At 39.3% G+C, this 21,193-nt stretch overlaps 1 protein-coding gene across 7 annotated transcripts; it reads left to right on the plus strand.

Moving 5' to 3' along the window:
- The first annotated feature begins 580 nt into the window (after positions 1-580).
- On the plus strand, positions 581-19,501 carry LOC146568149 (voltage-dependent T-type calcium channel subunit alpha-1I-like). Of its 7 annotated transcripts, none has more exons than XM_085283992.1 (33): positions 581-676; positions 2,237-2,391; positions 2,584-2,687; positions 3,687-3,823; positions 3,999-4,087; positions 5,494-5,653; positions 6,517-6,802; positions 7,005-7,097; positions 7,296-7,453; positions 7,722-7,764; positions 7,855-7,980; positions 8,213-8,361; positions 8,689-8,874; positions 9,466-9,583; positions 10,018-10,173; positions 10,287-10,361; positions 10,483-10,599; positions 10,709-10,794; positions 11,732-11,855; positions 12,283-12,351; positions 12,502-12,686; positions 12,832-12,958; positions 13,166-13,291; positions 13,772-13,861; positions 14,714-14,879; positions 15,016-15,164; positions 15,307-15,416; positions 15,507-15,640; positions 15,755-15,813; positions 15,955-16,033; positions 16,296-16,417; positions 16,570-16,728; positions 19,084-19,501. In XM_085283992.1, exons 2-33 carry the CDS (start codon positions 2,256-2,258, stop codon positions 19,189-19,191), a joined length of 4,026 nt encoding a protein of 1,341 aa, XP_085140118.1. In that variant the 5' UTR covers positions 581-676; positions 2,237-2,255; the 3' UTR covers positions 19,192-19,501. The 7 variants fall into 7 exon arrangements, with proteins under 7 accessions (XP_085140118.1, XP_085140119.1, XP_085140120.1 ...); XM_085283993.1 differs by having other exon boundaries at positions 15,379-15,416; XM_085283994.1 differs by lacking the exon at positions 10,018-10,173.
- Positions 19,502-21,193: the final 1,692 nt, after the last annotated feature.

Genomic DNA, 21,193 nt, shown 5'->3' on the forward strand with positions numbered 1-21,193 from the left:
AATGTAAAAACCAAAATGAAACAAAAACTATTGCAAAATGATATAAAACTAAAGACATTATAAATCAAAAATCGTCATGGTATATTGTCATATGATCTACCGTCTGGGATGCATTGATGTACAAAATATAAAATTATTAAGATTGAATTAAGATTGATCATTATCTAAAAATAAAAAAACAAACAACAACATAAAAACTCAGGTGATTAAAAAAAATAAACATGAGGCACAATCAACATGCTTACTATTTGTTTTTTTTCCTAGTTTAGTATTTATTCCTAATTTTTGCGTCAATTTTTGGTGTTTCTTTGGGGCAGATCTGGTTAGAAAAGTGTTGCCAGTTAAGCAACATTTTGTACAAAAAGTTTAGGTGCTGTAAACTTAAGCTTCAGTCTCCACCTTTTCAGCCAGTACTTTAATGATTAAAATATTAGCTTCAACACACCCGCTATCAATAGTTTCTTGGGCACACATTAAAATATTATAAGATACATTCTAAGAATAAAAAAACTTAAAGGGATGAAATTACTGTTTAATAAAACAGTTCTTGCTCTTCATTGTCATCATCCGGTTTCAGAATGGTTGCTGTTGGTTACAGCTTCACGTCAGAGTTTGGCTCATTTACCTTTGATTGGCCGAAGTGAAGGTGAAGAGGAGAATTCACAATCAGAAACCTGTGAGTCTGTTTGGGGGGAAAATGTAACTTAAGTGTTTTTGAAAATGTAAAAATGAACATTTTCAGAGTTAAGTGTAATAAAGTAGTTTTAAATTTGTTTAAAATAAATTGTACCATAATTAGGGTACAGAAATGTCCCCAAAGCATTGTTGGATTTTCTGTTGATTGATTGATTAATTGATTGATTGAGCTAAATTAGGAAAGGGTTTTCCAAGTTTTACTATTGTATGTTTACTGCTGAACCTGAGGGTAACATGTTTGCAAACTGTTAAATGTTTGTCTCCAGTGCCTATAGTTATTATTTAAAAGAGGCTAGTTAGTTAGCTAGCTAATGCCATACGCAACTCTTTTATCCAAAACCAGTTAGCTAATCCAACCAAATTTGGATAAGTAGAAAACAAATTGAGAGTTTATGATTGTGTGTCGCCTATTCATGTCTATGACAGTGTCATACTAACAGCCCCATCATGTAGCCTCCAATGACTGTAGCTTTAGGCTAATGCGAAGTCACTAAAATGTTAGCATGTCGTCTAAATAAGGTACACTTAAGGTTAATGTGTTGAGTCACTGCTCTTCCGGACATACAACTTAAAACAGTCAAAAGTTGTCAATTCATTTCAGTGAGAACTACAATCATTTTTTTTTTTTTTACATTTATTTGACAGCTTTCCTAACTCATTGGTTCTGACATGTTGCTAACACTCAGCTATCATTACCCAGGTTGATACTTTACACTTATTTTACATTTCACAGTAACTGGTACAGGTGTCATGCCAAACATTAATCCTATGATTTTATGTGCGCGCGATTATTAGTTTTATTATTATTTGTCTAATATTTTTATTATATTTCCAATTATTAATATAATTAATTAATTCTCCATCTAACACACTGTAAGCACTGTAATAGATTTTTACTGATTAACGTGTTTTGAAAGGATCCTTGCAAATGGCTGTGCGCTATTTCATCTACTCTGTATTCTACATTATAATCAATACAGATCCTTTTGGCCACTGGATTTCTGCTGCACCCTCGGCATTTTTTTATAACTTTCTTCAAAGAGATTTCAAGACATTTTTAATGTCAATGGAAGTTTTTACCTGGATGATATATAAAAGTCACTTTGACAGAAACTGATTGCAGATATGTCTGAGAGCAACAGTTTCTGAAATACTCAGACCAGCTCCTCTGGGGTCAACAATTAGCCACATTCAAAATCACTTAAATCCCCTTTGTTCTCTATTATGATAATCAGTTTAAATTTCCACTGTTATTCTTGACCATGCTTGCATTAATAAATCCACTGAGTTGCTGCCATGTGATTGTCTGATTAAGTATTTGACTTAAGGAGCAGTTGAACAGGTGTAATGAAATGTATCCAAACATTTAACAGAAATCCATATAAAGCCAACTCTATTAGTGTGGGACTACTTAACCTTTTTATGCAAGAAAACACCTCGCCATGCTCTTCATACTCTGAAAAATTATGCAGGAAGTTGTTTCTCCAAATAGATCTGTATATCATGGTTTTCTTTACCCCTTTTTCCTGACCTCTCTCAGATGCGGTTCTGGTTTCATTATGCATGAAATCCATGAGAGATGTAGAGGCATCATTGTAGAGGAGCAGCTTCCCTTCCCAGAGGTGGCGCCTGTGTGCTTCAGACTAAAGCAGACGAGTAGACCCCGCAAATGGTTCCTCAAAATAGTCTCTGGCCCATATCCTTTCTGTACTGAATGAAGTAAGAATGTCATTAACTCAATTTCAAACCTTTTTATTTATTTTTATGTTTTTTTTTCTCATGTATATCACTCAATATGTCCACGTAAAATACTTTTAGTATGAAAGCTTCATCTGTTGTTGATGAATTTTTTTGAATGTGTTTAGACCTTAACCTCTTCTTCTTCTACATGGTTGGATTATTTGTCCATACTGGTGGTCCTGCTCAGCTGCGTGAATGACGGCATGTACCAGCCTTGTGTAGAGGTGGAAGAGGAGAGCATCACCCGAGAGGTTGTTATAATGAGCTGAGCGTCAGAAGAAGAGACTAGCAGACTAGAAGTGTTTACTAGAGACCTGCTTATGTTTTAGTCCAATGCTTATCACTGTGCAGAAGAAATTATGCATCTTCATCTTCATCATCTTTGGTTGGCTGTTCTAGTTCTGTAGAAAAAAATGTAAATTTTGGGAATCATGAATATTTTGCTAATATTTCTACGGCTGAACTTCAAATCATAGCAATTTAGATGAAGATGGCACAACAGGTCCAACAGAAAGTATACAAATGTACAACACGTGAACTGTCCCTTTAAAGACTAATGATAAGCTGTAGTTTATAACACACTTCGTAAACTCTCTCATTTGTTAGTACCATAATGTGCTTGCGTAATCTTGATTCTTGGCTTCATGATGTCCCCGCTGAAAAATCCTGAAGTGCTTTGTCAAGGACAGGTTTTAAGTTTAAAATGTGAGTTTTTGTACCATATATGATACTAACAGTGCTAGTCCTACACTTAATATTTCAATTCTGCAGCTGCTTTTTAAATGTTCTTCTTTAAAAACTGACAGGATTACTGACATCATTTAAAAGATTTGTTGGTTTGTCTTATTTGTGGCCAAAAACAGATTTAACACAGAAAGAGAGAATTTTGAATGACATACATGTATTTCATTTCCACATATTTCTGTTGAATGACTTTAATTAAAATGGTTATCTCTTTTTTCTTAACCTGACATAAGTCAGCATTAACTGCGTCAGAACAGTCACTTAACAATATGTCATCTTAAAGTGGAGGTAACTTATTGTAATAAGTCAAATTAAACAGTAAAATCTTGTAGGAATGGATCAGAGCCCATAGCCTGACCCCAAGACCCCCTTAAAAGCTCAGATGCAGCATCTGGATATAGTATGTTATATCTGTGCTACTGCCGTTGTTACCAGTGATTGTATGTTAACAGTATGCCTTGTATGTTTTGATATTTGATATGACGTTTTTCGTTCTCTGTATACAGATTTTGGGTTCTCTCGTCTTTCTTTACTTCATCATGGAAATGCTCATTAAGACAATAGCCCTGGGATTCATCGGCCATAAAGGAAGCTACCTGAGCAGCCACTGGAACAAGTTTGATCTTTTCATCATCTTTGCAGAGTTAGTATCCATGTGTCTATATCTATGTGTCTCTAGAATTTAGTTTCAGTTTAAAAACTTTTGCAGGGCAACTCCAAAAAGATGCAGTTTTACATTATTGGAAGGCACACTTATTTTTATGAATGAAAGAAAGTAAAGCTCTTCTTCTCGTTTGTGTCTGTAACTGCCCCCTCAGGCTAATGGATTATACGTTTAGATTCTTTAATCTCCACGTAGAAGCATCTCATGCCATCAAGCCAGTGAGACTAATCAGCCGAGTACCAAGTAAGTCGATATTTACAGAGTTTGGATAGAACAGAGGCCTGATGATTGTCATTATTTAGATTAGTATGGTTATTTTGAATGTACACTACATTGTTTAGACTGGAGGGCTAAACAAGGAGAGTTTTAAAAGGCAGGCGAGCATGTAGCATGGTCATCCAAGTTTGCGAATTTGATAACTCAAGTACAAAGTGATGTATGAGTTTCAGTACATCACCTATGATATCATAGATGTATTTACTAAAAATCTTGGACTAGTTCAAATCTCAGTGACCTTGACCTCAAGCTCAAGTTCTCTGAAAATCTTGTGATTGCGATAATTCGAGAATAAGGTGACGTAGGATTTTGTAATTGAATCCATAGGTGTGTCTACTGGGAGGTTGAGGGGTAGCAGTGTTTTTTCTTTGTTAAAATCAGATTTAGTTTAAAATGTTGAAGCACTCCAGTTAAACAACAGTAACAAAGATTTTTGCTCCACAGGTTGTTTATTTGTAACTGAATACTGTGAATAAAGGTATTTGCTAAATAAAGTATCTTTTAAATATTTAAGATTTCACAGTAAGTAATGTAAGTAATTAAATTCTGAGACGTTTTTCGTGGAATCTTTTCAAAACAATAAGAAAACAATGTAATAAGAAATTAGTGAAATTTCTCACTTTCGGATTTATTTCTTCAGGATGTTTGGTTGATTTTCTGTCCCTCTCCAGTAAAATGAAATAACCATATGTCACGAAGTGGGATGGACTCAAGCGCATACTTCACAAAAAACACAGCACACCAGCAAGCCCGCACACCAAGGGTTCCAGGGAAACGGAATTCCTGTTTACAGACAACAAGTGATAAATCCAAAGGGTCAGTGATACGAAAAGGCAACAAGAGACTAGTACTTCGGAGCTTACTACCGAGGTTACTCAATAGTCCAGCGACGACATGTTTCCAGCCACTGCCTTAAGTAGTGGATGAGTTCAGGCGATGAGCCACAGGTGTGTGATTAACTTCAGGTGCGAGGGCCAGGGGCGGAAGCCCGCAATGAGCTCCGCCCCGGCGAGACACGGCAAGCGTGAGAGAGGTAGATGTAAACAAGAAACATATGTAGCCAACCTGAGTCAGCCGGGCAGACACGGGGACCATGACACCATAAGACCACAGAGAGCAAACTTACAATTTCAGGAGGGGATCAAATAATTATTTCCCCCAGTGTATGGATTCGTTGTTTGGTCATCGTCGAGCATATGGAATGCAGTAATTGAGTTTCTGTTAAGCTTTTTACTATGATCTATACAATTACACAGTACCTGCTGGATCCAAGGAGAAGGGTTTTAGTCCAGAATTACAAAACAAATTAAAGTTTTCAGAGAAAGTCGAACTATTATTCACGTAAGCTACCATTTTCTTGCTCATTTGTGTAGGTATGCGGATATTGGTGACAATACTCCTTGAAACGGCCCCCATGCTTGGTAATGTTCTCATCCTCTACGCGTTTGTCATCCACATCTTCGGAGTCATTGGAGTTCAGATGTGGGCGGGGAAGTTGCGCAACCGCTGCTTCCTGGGCGACGACATCCTGACGTATGTAAACTGCTTCATCTGCTCTTCTAAGACTTTCATGTTTTTTCTTTTCTCTCTGGGCAGCACAAGCTTCTAACAAACTTTAACCAATTATTTAATCCAACTCTCTGCCTATAGCAAATAATGTCTGTAAGTATTAAATTTATCAAATGCCTTCCATCCATTTTCTACTGCCTATTGGGGGCAGGGTCGTGGGTGCAACAACCTAAGCATAAAACCCAAACCTCCCACACCCCAGCTTATCCAGTGGAACACCATCTGACAGATGTAATCTCTCCAGTTTGTCTTGGGTCTATCCTGGGACCTCCTCCCGGTGGGGACTGCTTGGATCACCTCACCCAGGAGGCATTCCAGTCAGATGCCTGAACCATCTCATCTGGCTGCTTTCGATGTGGAGGACTAATGGCTCTACTAGTGAACTCCTCAATCTATCTTTAAGGAAGAAGCCACCCTTTGGAGAAGTCCCATACACTCAAAGTACCCCCACAGGATACTCAAAAGGACGCCGTCAAATGCCTCATTTAAAAACTGTGTTCTTTATTTAATGTGGTCATTTCTGTCTAATAGTAAGTGTAACAAATATGCAAAAAATGAACAAATCGGGAAGGGGCATACATTTTCATGGCATTGCAAAAACCCTACAATATTAGACAGAAAACCTCAACATCTGACATGAGCAAGTACCAGATGACTGTGGGACAGAAAAAAAAACATTCTTACAGAAAGAAACATCTGGCAGAGCCAGGCTCAGGGAGGGGTTGCCATATACAGCAGCTTCTCATACATACAACACTGAAATGATTGACTATATTTAAATGATTGTTTTACATAATATGTGCACATTGTTATCTGTTTCTATCTAGAATTTATAACGTGTCTCTGAGTCCATACTTTGTGCCCATCTTTGGTGGACGGTCCTCGTTCATCTGTTCACCTGACGACAAGGGTGGAGGACGCTTTTGCCGTGATGTGCCGCCCTACCAGGAGCATGGCAAAATCTGCACACTGGCTGCAGACGAGCCGATCCAAGCCGGCCAATGTGTAAACTGGAACATGTACTACAATGTATGCCGTGCTGGGGACCACAACCCTGACTTGGGAGTTATTAACTTTGATAACATCGGCTATGCCTGGATAACCATTTTCCAGGTAAGAAATTGTTGATATGCACAGAAAAACATCTGGATTATGTCGACCTCTGTATGGCAGTTCATTCAAAGATTCAAAATTCATAAAACAAATGCATTTTCTTTGGCATATAGTGCAGTTTATCTGTTCATCTGCCTGCTGTTTTGCCATCTGTAATGTAGAGGGATAGTATTTATGTCTCTCTGTGTCTCCCTGCTCCCAGGTTGTGACACTTGAAGGATGGACCAATATCATGTATTATGTTATGGACTCTTATTCCTTCTGGAGTTTTGTGTTTTTCATACTTGTCACTATTGTAAGTACCCACACCTGTTAAATCATTTTTATTATGTATTCAATAACAAGTATTGACGTGCCCTTCTGGAAACCAAAACTACTAAATCAGAGGATGCTGAACTTTTTGTTTCTTATGTGTAGATTTCAACAACCCTTCATAGTTGGTTGTGCAATTTCCCCAGAAACTCTATAGCTAATTCTTCATCTCCTCAACTAGATTGGCTCCTTTATCATAATGAATGTGTGTGCAGTCATCATTGCAACCCAGTTCTCAGAGAACTTCGCAAGAGTCACAACAGAGCAGCATGCTGGTCCTCTGTCTTTTAAAACTCTCTTCAGGAAGTTTGTTTCCTTCCTGAAGATGATGACCACCAGGTAAGAAAAGTACTGTGGCTTTAAAATCTAGACTTTGTTGTGTTTGAGGTCAGATTTGTAGTTTACAGGGTGCTAAAGTATGTAAGACTGTGTCAGGAATGTAGTTTTAAAAGTATTAGTCATGTCAGCTAGGTAAAAAAAAAAAAACAAAGTTGAGCTTTCTTTACAAATGGAAGTAAAAAGAAGAAATATTTAAGAATAAGAATACAGAAAGTACTAGAAGAACATAGGCCACAGCTTAGGTCAATGTGTGTTTACATCATAACAGGGTGCAGCCCGTCAAGAGCTCAACACATGTCAAACCCACACTGGTAAGACCAGTTTGCAACTGGGTGCAGTAACATCAGTCATAATAGCGTTAGCTGTTTGTGATTCGCCTAACCAACTGTCTCATCTTCCAGCATCAGGTCTGGATCCCTTTCAAGGAAAAGTTTAACATTCTCATCAACACTAAATTCTTTAATCGAATCATCATTATTGCTATTTTCATCACTATTGTTACCATGGCGATGGAGCACTACAACCAGGTGAGACATGTTTGCGATTATTTATCACATAAATTTGATCTCAGTGATATAAGAAGCTTGCGCTGTTAGATTAAGAGTAAGAAGAGATAAGAGGCGTCATTAAAAAAATCCATATTTACTTTTGCATCTAATGATGACTCTTCCCTTACGTTCATGCATTTAAATGATTCTTATTTCTCTTGTCTGTGTGTGATTCTGTTTTCTTATTTATTTCCATTTTCTCCTCCTGCAGCCTCAGGAGTTGACGCGAGTATTAATTGTCAGTAACATAATTATTACCATTATATTTGTGGTGGAGATGATAATAAAGCTGATCGCCCTCTCGTGGATGTACTTTGCGGACCTTGACAACATCTTCGACTTTGTGGTTGTTCTCACCAGGTATAAACCTTTATCCTTTGACTTTGAAACTTTGCTTATTGTTTTATTGTGTCACATTCGCAAACATTTCTTTGTTTCTTTAGGGGTTTCTCAAGTTTAAATAAATGTAACTTTATTCTCGCTCTTCTTACTTTTGTCATTTTTATTTTTCTTATAAATATTTCTGAAGCCACATCCTAGTGTTTGTATCATGTTAGATGTATTTCCAACAGGTCAGACTAATGATATCAGTATAATAAAGCATCATCTCAGCATACGGTTATTAGTCATTGTGGACAAAGTGATCTGACAGAGCTGCACGTTAATGTGTTTGTTTGTGGTTTTCAGTTTATGGGAATTAGGCTCCAAAGCTGATGGCAAGCTGTCAGTTGTTCGAGCATTTTATGTGATGCGCTTCGTGAGGGTGTTTCACTTCCTCCCGTACCTGAAGAGGCAACTGCTGGTCCTGAAGAGGACGATTAGAGAGGCATCCACTCTGTGCTGGTTAATGCTGTTTGTCATTTTCATTTTTAGGTATGTATCCACACACCAAGAGTCTCGGTGTACACATTTGTGAGCTCTAAGATGTTATATTCATAGACTGTATATAAACGATAGACGTTGTTTACTGGGCTGAAAAGTAAAGCCAATACCAAAGTTCCTTTAAATTACATTCTGCCTAACAGCCACCAGGGGGCGACTCCTCTAGCGTCAAGGTTTTTTGGACGTTTATGGGTCTGTGAGTGAGCCTACTCGCATCAGTAAATAATCTCCTGATATAGACATTATTTAAAATTCTTAATACATTGTGGTGCTAATTTGATAAATTATGAAAAGTAATGATGGAGAAAAATGATTTTAAAGCATTGATACTTTGCGCCTGCCAAGTGATTTACATATGAGCATGCGGTGTCCTTCACTCCACAGTCAGAGCTACTAGTTACAATTTAAAAAAACTTGATGAATAAATAAATATATTTAAGAATTTGCACAAGTTGAGGCTTCAAAATGACTGTTTGCTTCTTTAAATACAGTTCCTGATTTAGTTGTTATATTTTCTGTCACCCTTCAGATGCCATATTTACATACATGTGATTCTCACTGCAGCTTGCTGTTTGTTTGCAGCATTGTGGGCATGCACCTCTTTGGATGCAAATTCCACTTCAGGTCAATATATAATGAAACCGCTGATGATCGAAAAAACTTTGACAGCCTGCTGTGGTCCATGGTCACTGTGTTCCAGGTGAGGTTTTGACTTTGGGATGTGTGTTGTTTCATTGTCATGTGCACTCAATGGGCGCTTTATTAGGAACATGTGTCACCATCAATAGAAACCTCCGGGATGTGGGGGATCATAAAGTGTCCAGTGAGTGTATGGCCGGAGTCTTTATGCATGGAAAATGATGTGCTATGTGTTAATAGATAATCTTTTATTATACTACATATTATCAAAGAACTTCTAAATATTCAAGAACATGGAAAACACAATGAAAATGAGGCTGTAGTGTAGGATGTGGGGGAATGTCATCAATGTCATTGATGTACAGCTGACAAATCTGCAGCCCCTCTGGCCATGTGATGCTCTCATGTCAATTTGGACCAAAATCTCCAAGCTGTGTTTCCAGCACCTTGTTGAATCTGTGCCACAAAGAATGAAAGTTTTGTTAATCTATCTAGATTCTGACTCAGGACGACTGGAACGTGGTGCTTTATAATGCCGTGGCTGCCACCTCCCCGTGGGCAGCTATCTACTTTATTGCCATCATTGTGTTTGGAAAAAATGTTCTTCTTAATGTACTGGTGGGCATAGGGGTTGACAGCTTCCAGGCCAGGGTAAGAACTGTTTCAGTTTTCTTGAGTTTAATGTTAAGTTACGATAACATTAAAGGTGTGTGTGTGCACACACACCGCTGCCGATCTCTGTTTCCTGATGTACCTTCTGACAGCCCAGTGAAAACATTCATCAAGACTCCTCTCGCTGTCCCAGCTTGGCATGTGAGGCCGAAAGCTCCCTTGAGGAGGTACTGAGAAGGCTTTTAATTGACTTTGCTATTTGCTGATTTATAAATCCAGCAACTGGCTGAAGGTGCCTTTGTTCAAACATTCACACTGCCACTCACACCTTTGCTCATGTTATTCCAGGGCCCCAGAACAATCACAGGAGAATATTCTGTTCCTGCCACTGAGCCCAGCAGACCCAGTGGGAGTGCCTCAGCCTCTGAGATTCCCTCCACACAGACAAAAAACAACAGTTTCACTGTAAGTATAAAAATGATTGTTTTTAAGGTCTAGGTTGGCTTTTTTTCAGTATTTTATTTATGCTTTGGATAAAGAGGAGTGACCGATGTGTGACCGTTGACTCCTGCAGAGATTTTTGAATAGGATTCAGAAAGTGCTGCTGTGGTGCCAACAGCATAAAGACTGGTCATTGTACATGCTGTCCCCACAGAGCAGGTAAGTGATTCACACACAACAAGGGACACACACTTCATACTTAGTTTCATGAGATTTTTTACTCTGTACTTTATTACGTTTGACTGGACAGAGCTCCACTGACTTTTACGTTTTTACTAGCTGAGATTTCCTTAACACTGAAGCTCATTCAGGTCCACTAAACTAGTTAATAGTTACTCAGAACTTAGAAAGACTTTTCCTGTGCGGCTCCACAAATCTATAATTTACTTGGATACAAATCAACAGTCATTTAAATTGTATTTAATCCGCCTTCGCTCCTGTCCTATCTGTTGCTGGCATTAACGCTCTGGAGTCACCGAACACGGCAGCACTTTCAGATCATTCACACGTTAGCAGCAAGACGCTGAGTCTTTGTTTCAACTGGTGTTTGAACAAGTTTTAATCCTAACAGTGCAGCTATGTGGATGTTAATGGCACTTTGATGCAAATAAGTCCTACACCATGAAAATAGATTGACGCTAATAAGATAACCATGCTTACAGTATGATGAAAGTGGCCTCAGAGGGCTAACAGCAGCATGTTTAGCTGGATAGACAAAGTCCTAATGACGGTACCTGAATAGTGTATTTACTGTCCATGTCCTGTTTGTTATGAACTGCACAGGTTCTCCCTGATTTCCTTGACCTTGTAAGACAAATCAATATTTTATAGAAAGTAAAGGTAAAAGTATAAAATTCTACACTTCTGAGGACCAACTGGATTCAAACATATACATATTTTACCTGTATATTCGATGAAAGGTGAATTTGTGCATACACATACCTAAGTTTAAAATTAGTTATCTAAAATATTCAAATGGTTTTACAGAACAGTGAGAGGAATCCTCGGGACATTTCAAGCCTCATGTTTTTCTGACCTTAATTGTGTTTGTTTCGTTCTTAAACGACTGTAATTACAGTGTCGGTGTTTGTTTTAGGTTGCGTAGATTTTGCCAGCGTTTGATGTCTCACAAGGTGTTTGACCATGTGATTCTCTTCTTCATTCTGCTGAACTGTGTCACCATTGCTATGGAGAGGCCCAGTATAAACCCTAAAAGCATGGTGAGACCCACATCTGGAGCAGTTACAGATATACTCACTCAGAGAAGCACAAATATATAGACACATTTCAGATGTGGCATCTGTGTGGCGTTACATGCTGCCAAGCTGGGTGATGAACACTTCAAGCCTCTGTGCAGTCCTGTAAAAAAAACGTAAAAAGATTTAGCCTGTAGAGTCTGAGGTCTTTGAGTCTCGCACGGTCTGACTTTGGGGCGAACTTGCTCCTGAGAAGATTGTGGCATTGTGTTAACACTCACTCGAACTCCCCAGACCAGCAAACGGACAGTACTTTTGCTTCTATAGAGGTTTTCACACTTGCACGTAATGTGTGAAACTTCTTTAGTATACCTAATGAAGTGTCAAGTGAGCGTATGTTTCTAAAAGAAAACACATGTAGGTTACAAGTGAATGTCGCTCTGCTCTAAAGGAACGCTTGATCCTGAATGCATCCTGTTCTGTTTTTACTGCCGTCTTCCTGATCGAGATGGTTATTAAGGTAAACACCAGATTTGCTTTTATTTATTTTTTCAAAATAATGTTCTTCAGTTTTGATCAAACATTTTCAACCTCAGATTGTGAGTACTTTCAGCTTTGGGAATCAGGGATGTTTTGAATTTATACTGTTGATTTATTGCTTTAACACAAGGTTATAGCTCTTGGCTTGGTGATCGGGAAGGGCAGCTACTGCCGGTCATTCTGGAATCTCATGGACGGCTTTTTGGTGATTCTGTCCTCAACCAACTTTATTATCACTTTGGTCACTTCTGACAAAAAGAACATGCTCAGCATCCTCAAAGTTTTTCGGCTGCTAAGAACACTTCGCACGCTGAGGTACCGTGTGTACACACACGCTGTGTAAATAGATGTTTGTTGTCATATGCAGCACCTCATTTGAGATTTGTCTTACTTTTCTCTGTATATGTCTGTGTGTAGATGTGCTGGCGTTAATACATACATGTATGTTTGTGTGTCCCAGGATGATCAAGCAAACCCCAAAACTGAAGCTGGCTGTCAAAGCTCTTATTGCCTCTGCTAAACCAATTGGGAACATTGTCCTGATTTGCTGTGTCCTCTTCTTTTTCTTTGGGATCCTTGGGGTTCAGGTTAGCCCCCACCCCCTCCCAAACACACCACACACACACACACACAGACTTTTTGAACAAAATTACAGCATGACTGCTTGTTAGCTTTTAGCCAAAAATTCACAGTTAACACCCAAGAGTGTGTACTCCTTTTGGCATCAACAGTGTAATAACCTGACATCACAATAAACCCTCTGCCTCTGTCTTTATTTCACACTCACGCTGCAGCTGTTCAAAGGAAAGTTCTTCTACTGTGAGGGTGAAAACACTTCAAACATCACCAATAAGGCCGAATGTCTCTCTGCTAATTATACGTGGGTTCGGAAGGAGTACAACTTTGACAACTTTCCTCAGGTACGGACTAGTTCCACATTGTTGTTAAGTACAAGTATAGAAACGATCAACAACTCCATATTTAACACAACTTGTCCATCATGTCCACATTCCCCCCTCTACACATGTCCAAATCATCTCGGCCTTCCATCTCTACCTTTGTCTCTAAATCAAGTTTCATATTTAAGTCAACCTTCCCCTTCCCCCTCTCGTCCTACTTTGTCTTCGGCTAACAGTAGCATGGTTTCCACTGGATCTGTTGCCCAACAGCACTGTAGCCATTGTTAACAGTTAACCCTCCCCTTTTATCTGAGGTTGAGATAGGTACAATAGGTACAGCCTCTCTGTGGCTGAGTTTAAAACATTTCATCTCAGAAGTAGGATTCAAACTCAGACCTCCAGAGGAGACTGTGACTTGTTAATATTAATGTTCAATTAATATTGGCACCCGGAAAATAAATGTATGTCAACTTAACAGCTGTTTCTGTGTTTCTTATTCAGGCTCTGATAGCCTTGTTTGTGATGTACTCTAAGGACGGCTGGATGAACATCATGTATGATGGACTGGATGCTGTGGGAGTAGATCAACAGGTAGTTTTGCTACCAGTACTTTAATGTATGTTTTGCATTGTTGCTAACACACATTATGAAGTAAAAGGATTGTGATTATATGGGATGATGTAACTAAGTTCATGGTTTGAATTTACTTTTTTTGTTTTTCAAGCAAGTTTCATGGGTTTGCTAACTGAGTTCTTAGGATCCAGGAAATAAATGAAGGTCTGAAGGACATAATAAAAAACCCATCAACAAATTCATGTAGAAGAAGTAAGGGTGCCCTTAGTTTTTCACATACTATTTTTACATTTTTGTTTAGTTTTTGTAAATTAATAGTAACACAGACTAATGCTTGATGTGCTGTTGTTCATCTGAGGATATATTTATGCCATTTTAAGACCTGGTGGTGTCATGATCTATGAAAATTTGAAAATTTGACATCCACCAAGGTCTTCAAGGTCACCTCAATAATTTAAAGGTCAAAACACTGTAACTTAGAAACTACAGTTCCTAAGACTGTGGTGTTTGTTGTCAACATATAGAAAGTACCATACAAAAAATTAAAATATCATGTCACATGACCTCTGCAATATTTGTATTGCAATATTTTCACTGCACTCCAAACTTTTTTGCAATACATTTAAAAATAACAAAGAAAACAATGAATATATACAAAATACAACACTATTACTGTTACTATTACAAGTAAATACCTCCCACAGAGTGAGGTGCCCTGACAGAGGTTTGCTCTCTGAGCGCTTCTTTATATGTTTCCAGTCCTTCACACACTCTAATGTCCAGTCTAATGTCACTATAGAACGATTATTAAAGTCCGATTATTTAGTTCTTAAATTTCTCACAGACTTTCCTCTTGTGTTTCTTTTTCAGCCTGTGAAGAACTATAACGAATGGATGCTCATTTATTTCATCTCCTTCATGGTAATGAGTTTTTTCCTCCTCGACATGTATATCGGCGTCATGGTGGAGACCTTCCACGTGTGCCGGCAGCAGCAAAAACAATCGCTGCAGAGAGGAGGAAACTCACGGGATAAAAGTAAAGTTGATGAAAATAAAGCATCGTTGGGCAAGATACTGAACTCTGAGACTTCCTCTCGATGCACCTATCAGAGTGTAGATGTTGGTGGATGTTTAAATACCTGTACCCTTACATGTGTGCATGTCTCTTCCAGGTAGAGAGGAGAATTATTTCAGGCACTACTCCCTCGTGCGTCGCCGTATCTATGACCTGAGTACCAGCAGATTCCTCGAGTTATTCATGACAGTAGTCGTCTTCATTAATGTCGTGTTGATGGCTTCGGAACACTATAATCAGCCTTTGGTAATGCAAATCCACACACACACACACACACACACACACACACACACACACACACACACACACACACACACACACACACACACACACACAATCCTTTCAAAAAATGCACATGTATCTATGATAGAAATGTGTGTGTGTTCAGTATGTAGATCAGATGATAGAGTACTCCTTCTATGTGTTCACTGTCCTCCTGGTCCTGGAAATCATGCTAAAGGTTGTGGCGTTTGGCGTACTGAGGTTCATAAAAAACAGGTAACACAATTATGCCCAAGAATTTAACTTACGTGGTTTGTTGGGTTTTGTAAAGGCCTGATTGACTGCATGATGTGTGTTTGTCTTTAGTTGGAATATGCTGGACATCGCTATAGTCTTGGTTTCCTTCATCGTTATCATTTTCACCAAGATGAATATGGAACACCGTCTTCCCATTAATCCCAGCATCCTGAGCGTCACTAGAGTGCTCAGACTAGCACAAGGTACACACACACAAACACACACTTGACAATATGAGATCTTTTTTATTACTAAGGCATTTGTGTGTTCTACACATCTACAAACACTTTGAAGACAACACTTGTTTCCCTTTTCAGTGCTGAAGGCCAAGAAGATCAGAGTTCTGCTGAGAACCATTACTAAGACACTGTCACAGGTAAACACCCAGAATAAACTCACTAAGACCAGCTGATTTTACTTTCCATGCTTAGAAGTCTTTAAAACAAACCAAAAGTAGGATATATAAATATATACATTCAAATCTTCAAAGAGGATTTCACAGGCATTTTGGTTCCAGGTTGGAAACCTCTGTCTGCTCTTTATGTTCTTCTTTTTCATCTACGCTGCACTGGGAGTGGAGCTCTTTGGCAACCTCGGTCAGTCAAACTACTATCATAACAGTCACACACACACATAAATGTATTGTGCATGATGCAAAGGAACCTGATAGATGATTTATTTTATTTGCACTGCATCTACGTTGTTAAGTAGAAAAACAAGGAAGGGAGATATTTGCGTAACTTGTACAGCAGTTTGGTCAACTGAGGTTGTTAGAAATGTGCTAAACTGAATTATTGCATTTATCAAGGAGGCAGTGCAGAAAAATCACTGTGTGTGTGTGTGTGTGTGTGTTGTCAGAATGCACCCCAGACTATCCATGTGAAGGCATAAATCAGTACGCTAACTTTAAGAACTTCGGGATGGCGCTGCTCACACTGTACAAAGTGTGCACAGGGGACAACTGGAGTGGCATTTTGAAGGTACGCTTGTACTCATTCACCCATGCACACAAACTCTGCACATGTTGTCTTTTAAACAGTGAAGTCCAAAACCTGTAAGTAAGGAATAATCAACACTTGAATCTCCAGTCAGGGTTTTGTGGTTCATTTATACCTGCTCTGTGTGTCTAAAGGACACATTACGCCCATGCCGTCCCAATGATAAAGCCTGTCCCAGCTACCTGTGGTGGGCCTCGCCAATCTGCTTCGCCACCTTTGTGGTCTTGGTTCATTTTGTTCTGGCAAACCTGGTGGTGGCAGCTGTCGTGCAAGCATTGGAGGAAAGCAAAGAGGTAGTGTTGCTACATGTGAACAGACTTAGAGAGCCCACAATCATGCAGGTATTCACCAATAAGAAGATCTGGTTTTGAAACCAGGATCACGCTGATAACCAGTTGTTCTCTTTTAAAGCTCACTCACAGTAACACCAACTCCTCCATATAAGCTGGAACAGTGGGCATAAGCTGCTCAGCAGGTTCTTGATAAGAGGACATCAATTTCCTGTTATATAGATCCTATTCCTGCCCCATCATCCTTTGCTGTGAACCAGTTAATAGACAACCTGGTTGGTGCATTTGGTATCTGTCAGCTTTGATGGCAAATCACCACTCAAACACTAGGTCACTTTATGTGCTAGAGCGGTAACTACATACACAATGCCTCACCAGAGCTTTTGTGATTGTCCCCCCCAGAGGTTTGAAGGAGAAGTGCGAGTTGAAATTTGTTTTTAGGAACACACCTTCCATCTGTAATCTAACAGTACAGGCTAAACTTTAGCTGTTGTCAAGCTAGTATATATATGGCCAAAGGTTTATGCATATTCATGAATGTAGGCATGAATGTCATAATAATTTGAGGATTTTATTGATTTCTTTGAACAGTTTATTGATATAGAGTACAATTATTCTAATGCCTTGAAAAACAAGACTTTGTTCCTTGGGTTTGCAATTATTGTACACCTAAGTCACGCCTTAAATAGAATAGCCATCAATAAGCTCGTGCTAAAATTATTGCTGGACATTTGCTGAAGGTAATTCTTGGCAGAATTGATAGAATCAATTTAAACTGTTTGGTTTGTTGGCACAGACCCAGATTTCAAGCATAAATCACAAATTTTCAACATGTTGTGGCCGGAGGCTTTGGGAAGGCCATCCTAGAAGCTTAATGGGCCATTTCTAAGCAGTGTCATCCAGAGTCGTCAGTTTAAACAATTATGCAAACATACAATTTAATATAATTATTTGGATATGTCACCATTTTGGCAACTGTCACCCTCAGATGAGGGAAAATTGGTTAGTGGGTAGTCATTACAGGAAGTGGCTTTTGAATGGCAAGCCATCTAGGCCATAAACATTTACAAATCATTTAAGAAACAATGGAAAAATCAACATTTATTAAGTCAGGACACTGTAAAAGTTGGTGAAAACTCCACGCTAGTAAGTGGAGTTTTGAACCTCTTCTTCTGAGTCATTGAATGCCGCTTTGTACATCACACTCAACGTTTATGAGCACTGGAAAAAGTGTGCTTTTTCCAGTGCTCAGTGACAGCAGTGATGGTGCTTTCTTAAATTATGCAGGGCCCTACCCATTGTTTTCTCATCCACTTAAGTTAAACTTTGATCACCTGGAAAAGAAGAAGTGCAGACTACACCAATTCATCATGGAATTTAAATTAAGTGGATGAGAAAACCATGGGTAGGGCCCTGCATAATTTAAGAAGACGCTGTCAGAGCTGTCACTGAGCGCTGGAAAAAGCATGCTCAGTGCTCCAAAAATGCCATTTTCCCCACCACTCAGAAGGAGGCGTTCAAAAAGCCACTCGCTGGCATAAAATATGGTGTTCTGGCGGGGTTTTCCCCAACTTACGGCATCCTGACTTATTAAACTTTTTAAATCATTTCTTAACCAGATGGGTTGTAAAAGTGTTGATTTATGGCCTTTTGAAACCTGAAAACACTGACAGCTGTTAAGCATGGTGGTGGTACCATCATGCTCCGGTGCTATATTACTACCAGTGGTTTCGGTACATAAAAAGTAGGTGGAATAATCAAAAAGGGTGACTACCTCAAAAGTCTTCAACTTCACCTCAAGTCAACTGCCAGACAACTGAATTTTGGACACAGGTGTTTAACAGGATGATGATCGTAAACATCAGAAACTATGTTTGAAATAGATAAGGCAGGCTAAGATTAAGCTTCTAGAATGGCCTCAACCCAATAGAACACTTTTGGGATGAATTAGAGCGGAGACTGCGAGCAAGGCCATCACAAATAAAGATTCCCATGAACACACTTCTAAACCTGGTGGAAAGCATTCTCAGAAGAGAAGAAGCTGTTGTAGCTGCAAATGGCAATATAGTGCATGAATGTCTCAGAGCATAGCCTCTATTTTTCAAATATAATAAATCATTACAACACAGGAATCTCTGACGTTAATCATATAGTTCATTTTAAAAAGGTATTTAGTGGCGAACGTGTATAGTATCCTATAATATCGGAAAAATGCTAATAAAATACCTTGAAAACTGTTTTGTTGACCATGGATTATCCAGTATTAATTCTGCCACATAATAATAATCTAAACAAATCTTGGATTTCTCACGCTTAAAATGAAATAAAATCTTACACAACAATATTTAAATATTTCAGAAAAGGCCTAAGACTGAATCCTCAGACATCATGCAGCAACCCCAGGAGTCTCCAGGCGAACCCGTCATATCCAGCTCAGCTGGTACCACCGAAGTAGTCCACTTGTAAATCACTTCATACCTTAGACTTGTTTTTGTTTATACTTCTCTGTTACTGTGACATTTTCTGATATCCTGTAAATGTTAAAATTTTTATGCCTATGTACTTTTATCTTACTGTAAACATTTTTAACGAAATTCACTTAAATGTTAACAGTTCCTTTGTTAATAGTTGTTTATATAAACTATAGGTAAACACTATATATAGATAAATACTACAGACATACACACGTTGTTTACAATTAGTAGTATTATAGTAACTGCATTACAGGTGTGTTTAAACACCAAGATCCATGATCTTATGCACTCTTTTAAATGATCAAACCTTTAAAATGTAAAGGAATAAACTTCTTATAAAAAGTAGCTGAACTGTCTTTATTCCAAAATTATTTCGAAATGAATTAAGATTTTTATAGATTTATCACCACACAAACACACACTCATGGTTTACGGTATAAGTGCTTTCACTGTATAATTAAGCAGTGTCTACATCATGGCTCATTCTAATTTAAACGAGGTGTGAAAATGAGTTGAAATTATAAAACACATTGATGACTAATATCACTGAGACAACAAACTGATCCAATCAATAAAAGTCACTTTTGGACGTTGACGGACTAGTTACACAATATGGGATCAACAAGAAAAGATTTTTAGAATATCAACAAATTAAATCCATAGTAAAAAAGAAATTTAAACCGGGTCAAGTTGAACTACAAACACCACCAAGTGTGGTTCAATTTCTTACTCTTAAACCCCCCAAATTACTATCCAAAATATACAGAATGCTTTCTAAAACAGATGAATCAATATCACTTCCTATTGCAAAATGGGAAGCGGATTTATCAGTTAACTTAGACCTAAACTTCTGGTCTCAGATTTGCTTAAAAACCTTTCATCTAATTAGAAATCCCAGTCTTCAATTAATTCAATACAAAATATTACATAGAGTGCACTATACAGGTCATCGGATGTTCAAGATGGGCTTTACGTCTACCAACAACTGCTCACACTGCCAAACCAATTCACCGGACAATTATATCCACGCTCTTTGGTTCTGTCCACCAGTTCAGAAGTTTTGGCGCGAGATATGTGAAGACTTATCGAAGTGTCTGAAATGTAACATTCCAACTTCCCCCTTAGTGTGTTTGTTGGGCAGCTTAGATAATGTCACTTCAGAAAAGAATATCGCCCATATGGTTTTCACTGCCCTATGCATAGCCAAGAAAACAGTCCTCATGAACTGGAAAAATAAAAATAATCTTAACTCTAACCAATATAGAAATTATCTATTAGATTACATTAGTCTTGATACAGCCTCTGCCACCACATCAGATCAATTGCTCTGGGCTCCTTTGATCAGCTCCATCACCTAGTGGGGGTGGGGGGTCATAGTTTGGTCCCGCCTTCACTGTTGTGATTGGTGTGGGGGTAGGGACAGGCTTAGGGCGTCGGGGGGTTCCCCGGAGGCATCTTCCTTGGGGGGCTCAACCCGGGGTAGCGGTCATGTCCGGTTAGGGGCTCTGTTGGCTCTCAGGTGACTGTTTCCTCGCGGCTGCGTGCAGCGGGGCTAGGGGAGGGTCTGTGCTGACGGACGTGGGTTACTGACCTGGTAGCCTGGCTGCCCCTGGGTGGGTCCGGGATGGGCGTGAGGTTCTGGGGGCGCTCCGTCTCTGGGCTGGGACCCGGACCGGGCCTCGGGGGCTTGGGTCCTGGTTGGTGTGTTGCCGGGGTTGTGGGCGGGTGGGTGCATGGGGGCCCAGCCCTGGAGCAGGGTGCCGCCGGTGCGTCGAGCCACCTGGGGGGCTCTTCAACTGGTGGGGGAGATTGTCACATCTTGCAGGAGCTTTCCTCTCCTCAGGAGCTCCCTCTGCAGGAGGGGGAGATACAGGAGAGGTGGAGGAAGATCTCAGCCTGGGTGTTTATTGTCTTATGTAGTCTGGAAGATGAGTGGATGGTGGGGTGGGTGCAGTTTTCTCTGTGGTGGGGTTGGGTGGACTGTCCCGGGCTCT

The sequence above is a fragment of the Mchenga conophoros genome, linkage group LG8 (assembly GCF_057382185.1).
Source record: "Mchenga conophoros isolate Kocher_MC1m ecotype Shallow Benthic linkage group LG8, M_conophoros_male_GT1.1, whole genome shotgun sequence".
NCBI lineage: Eukaryota > Metazoa > Chordata > Actinopteri > Cichliformes > Cichlidae > Mchenga > Mchenga conophoros.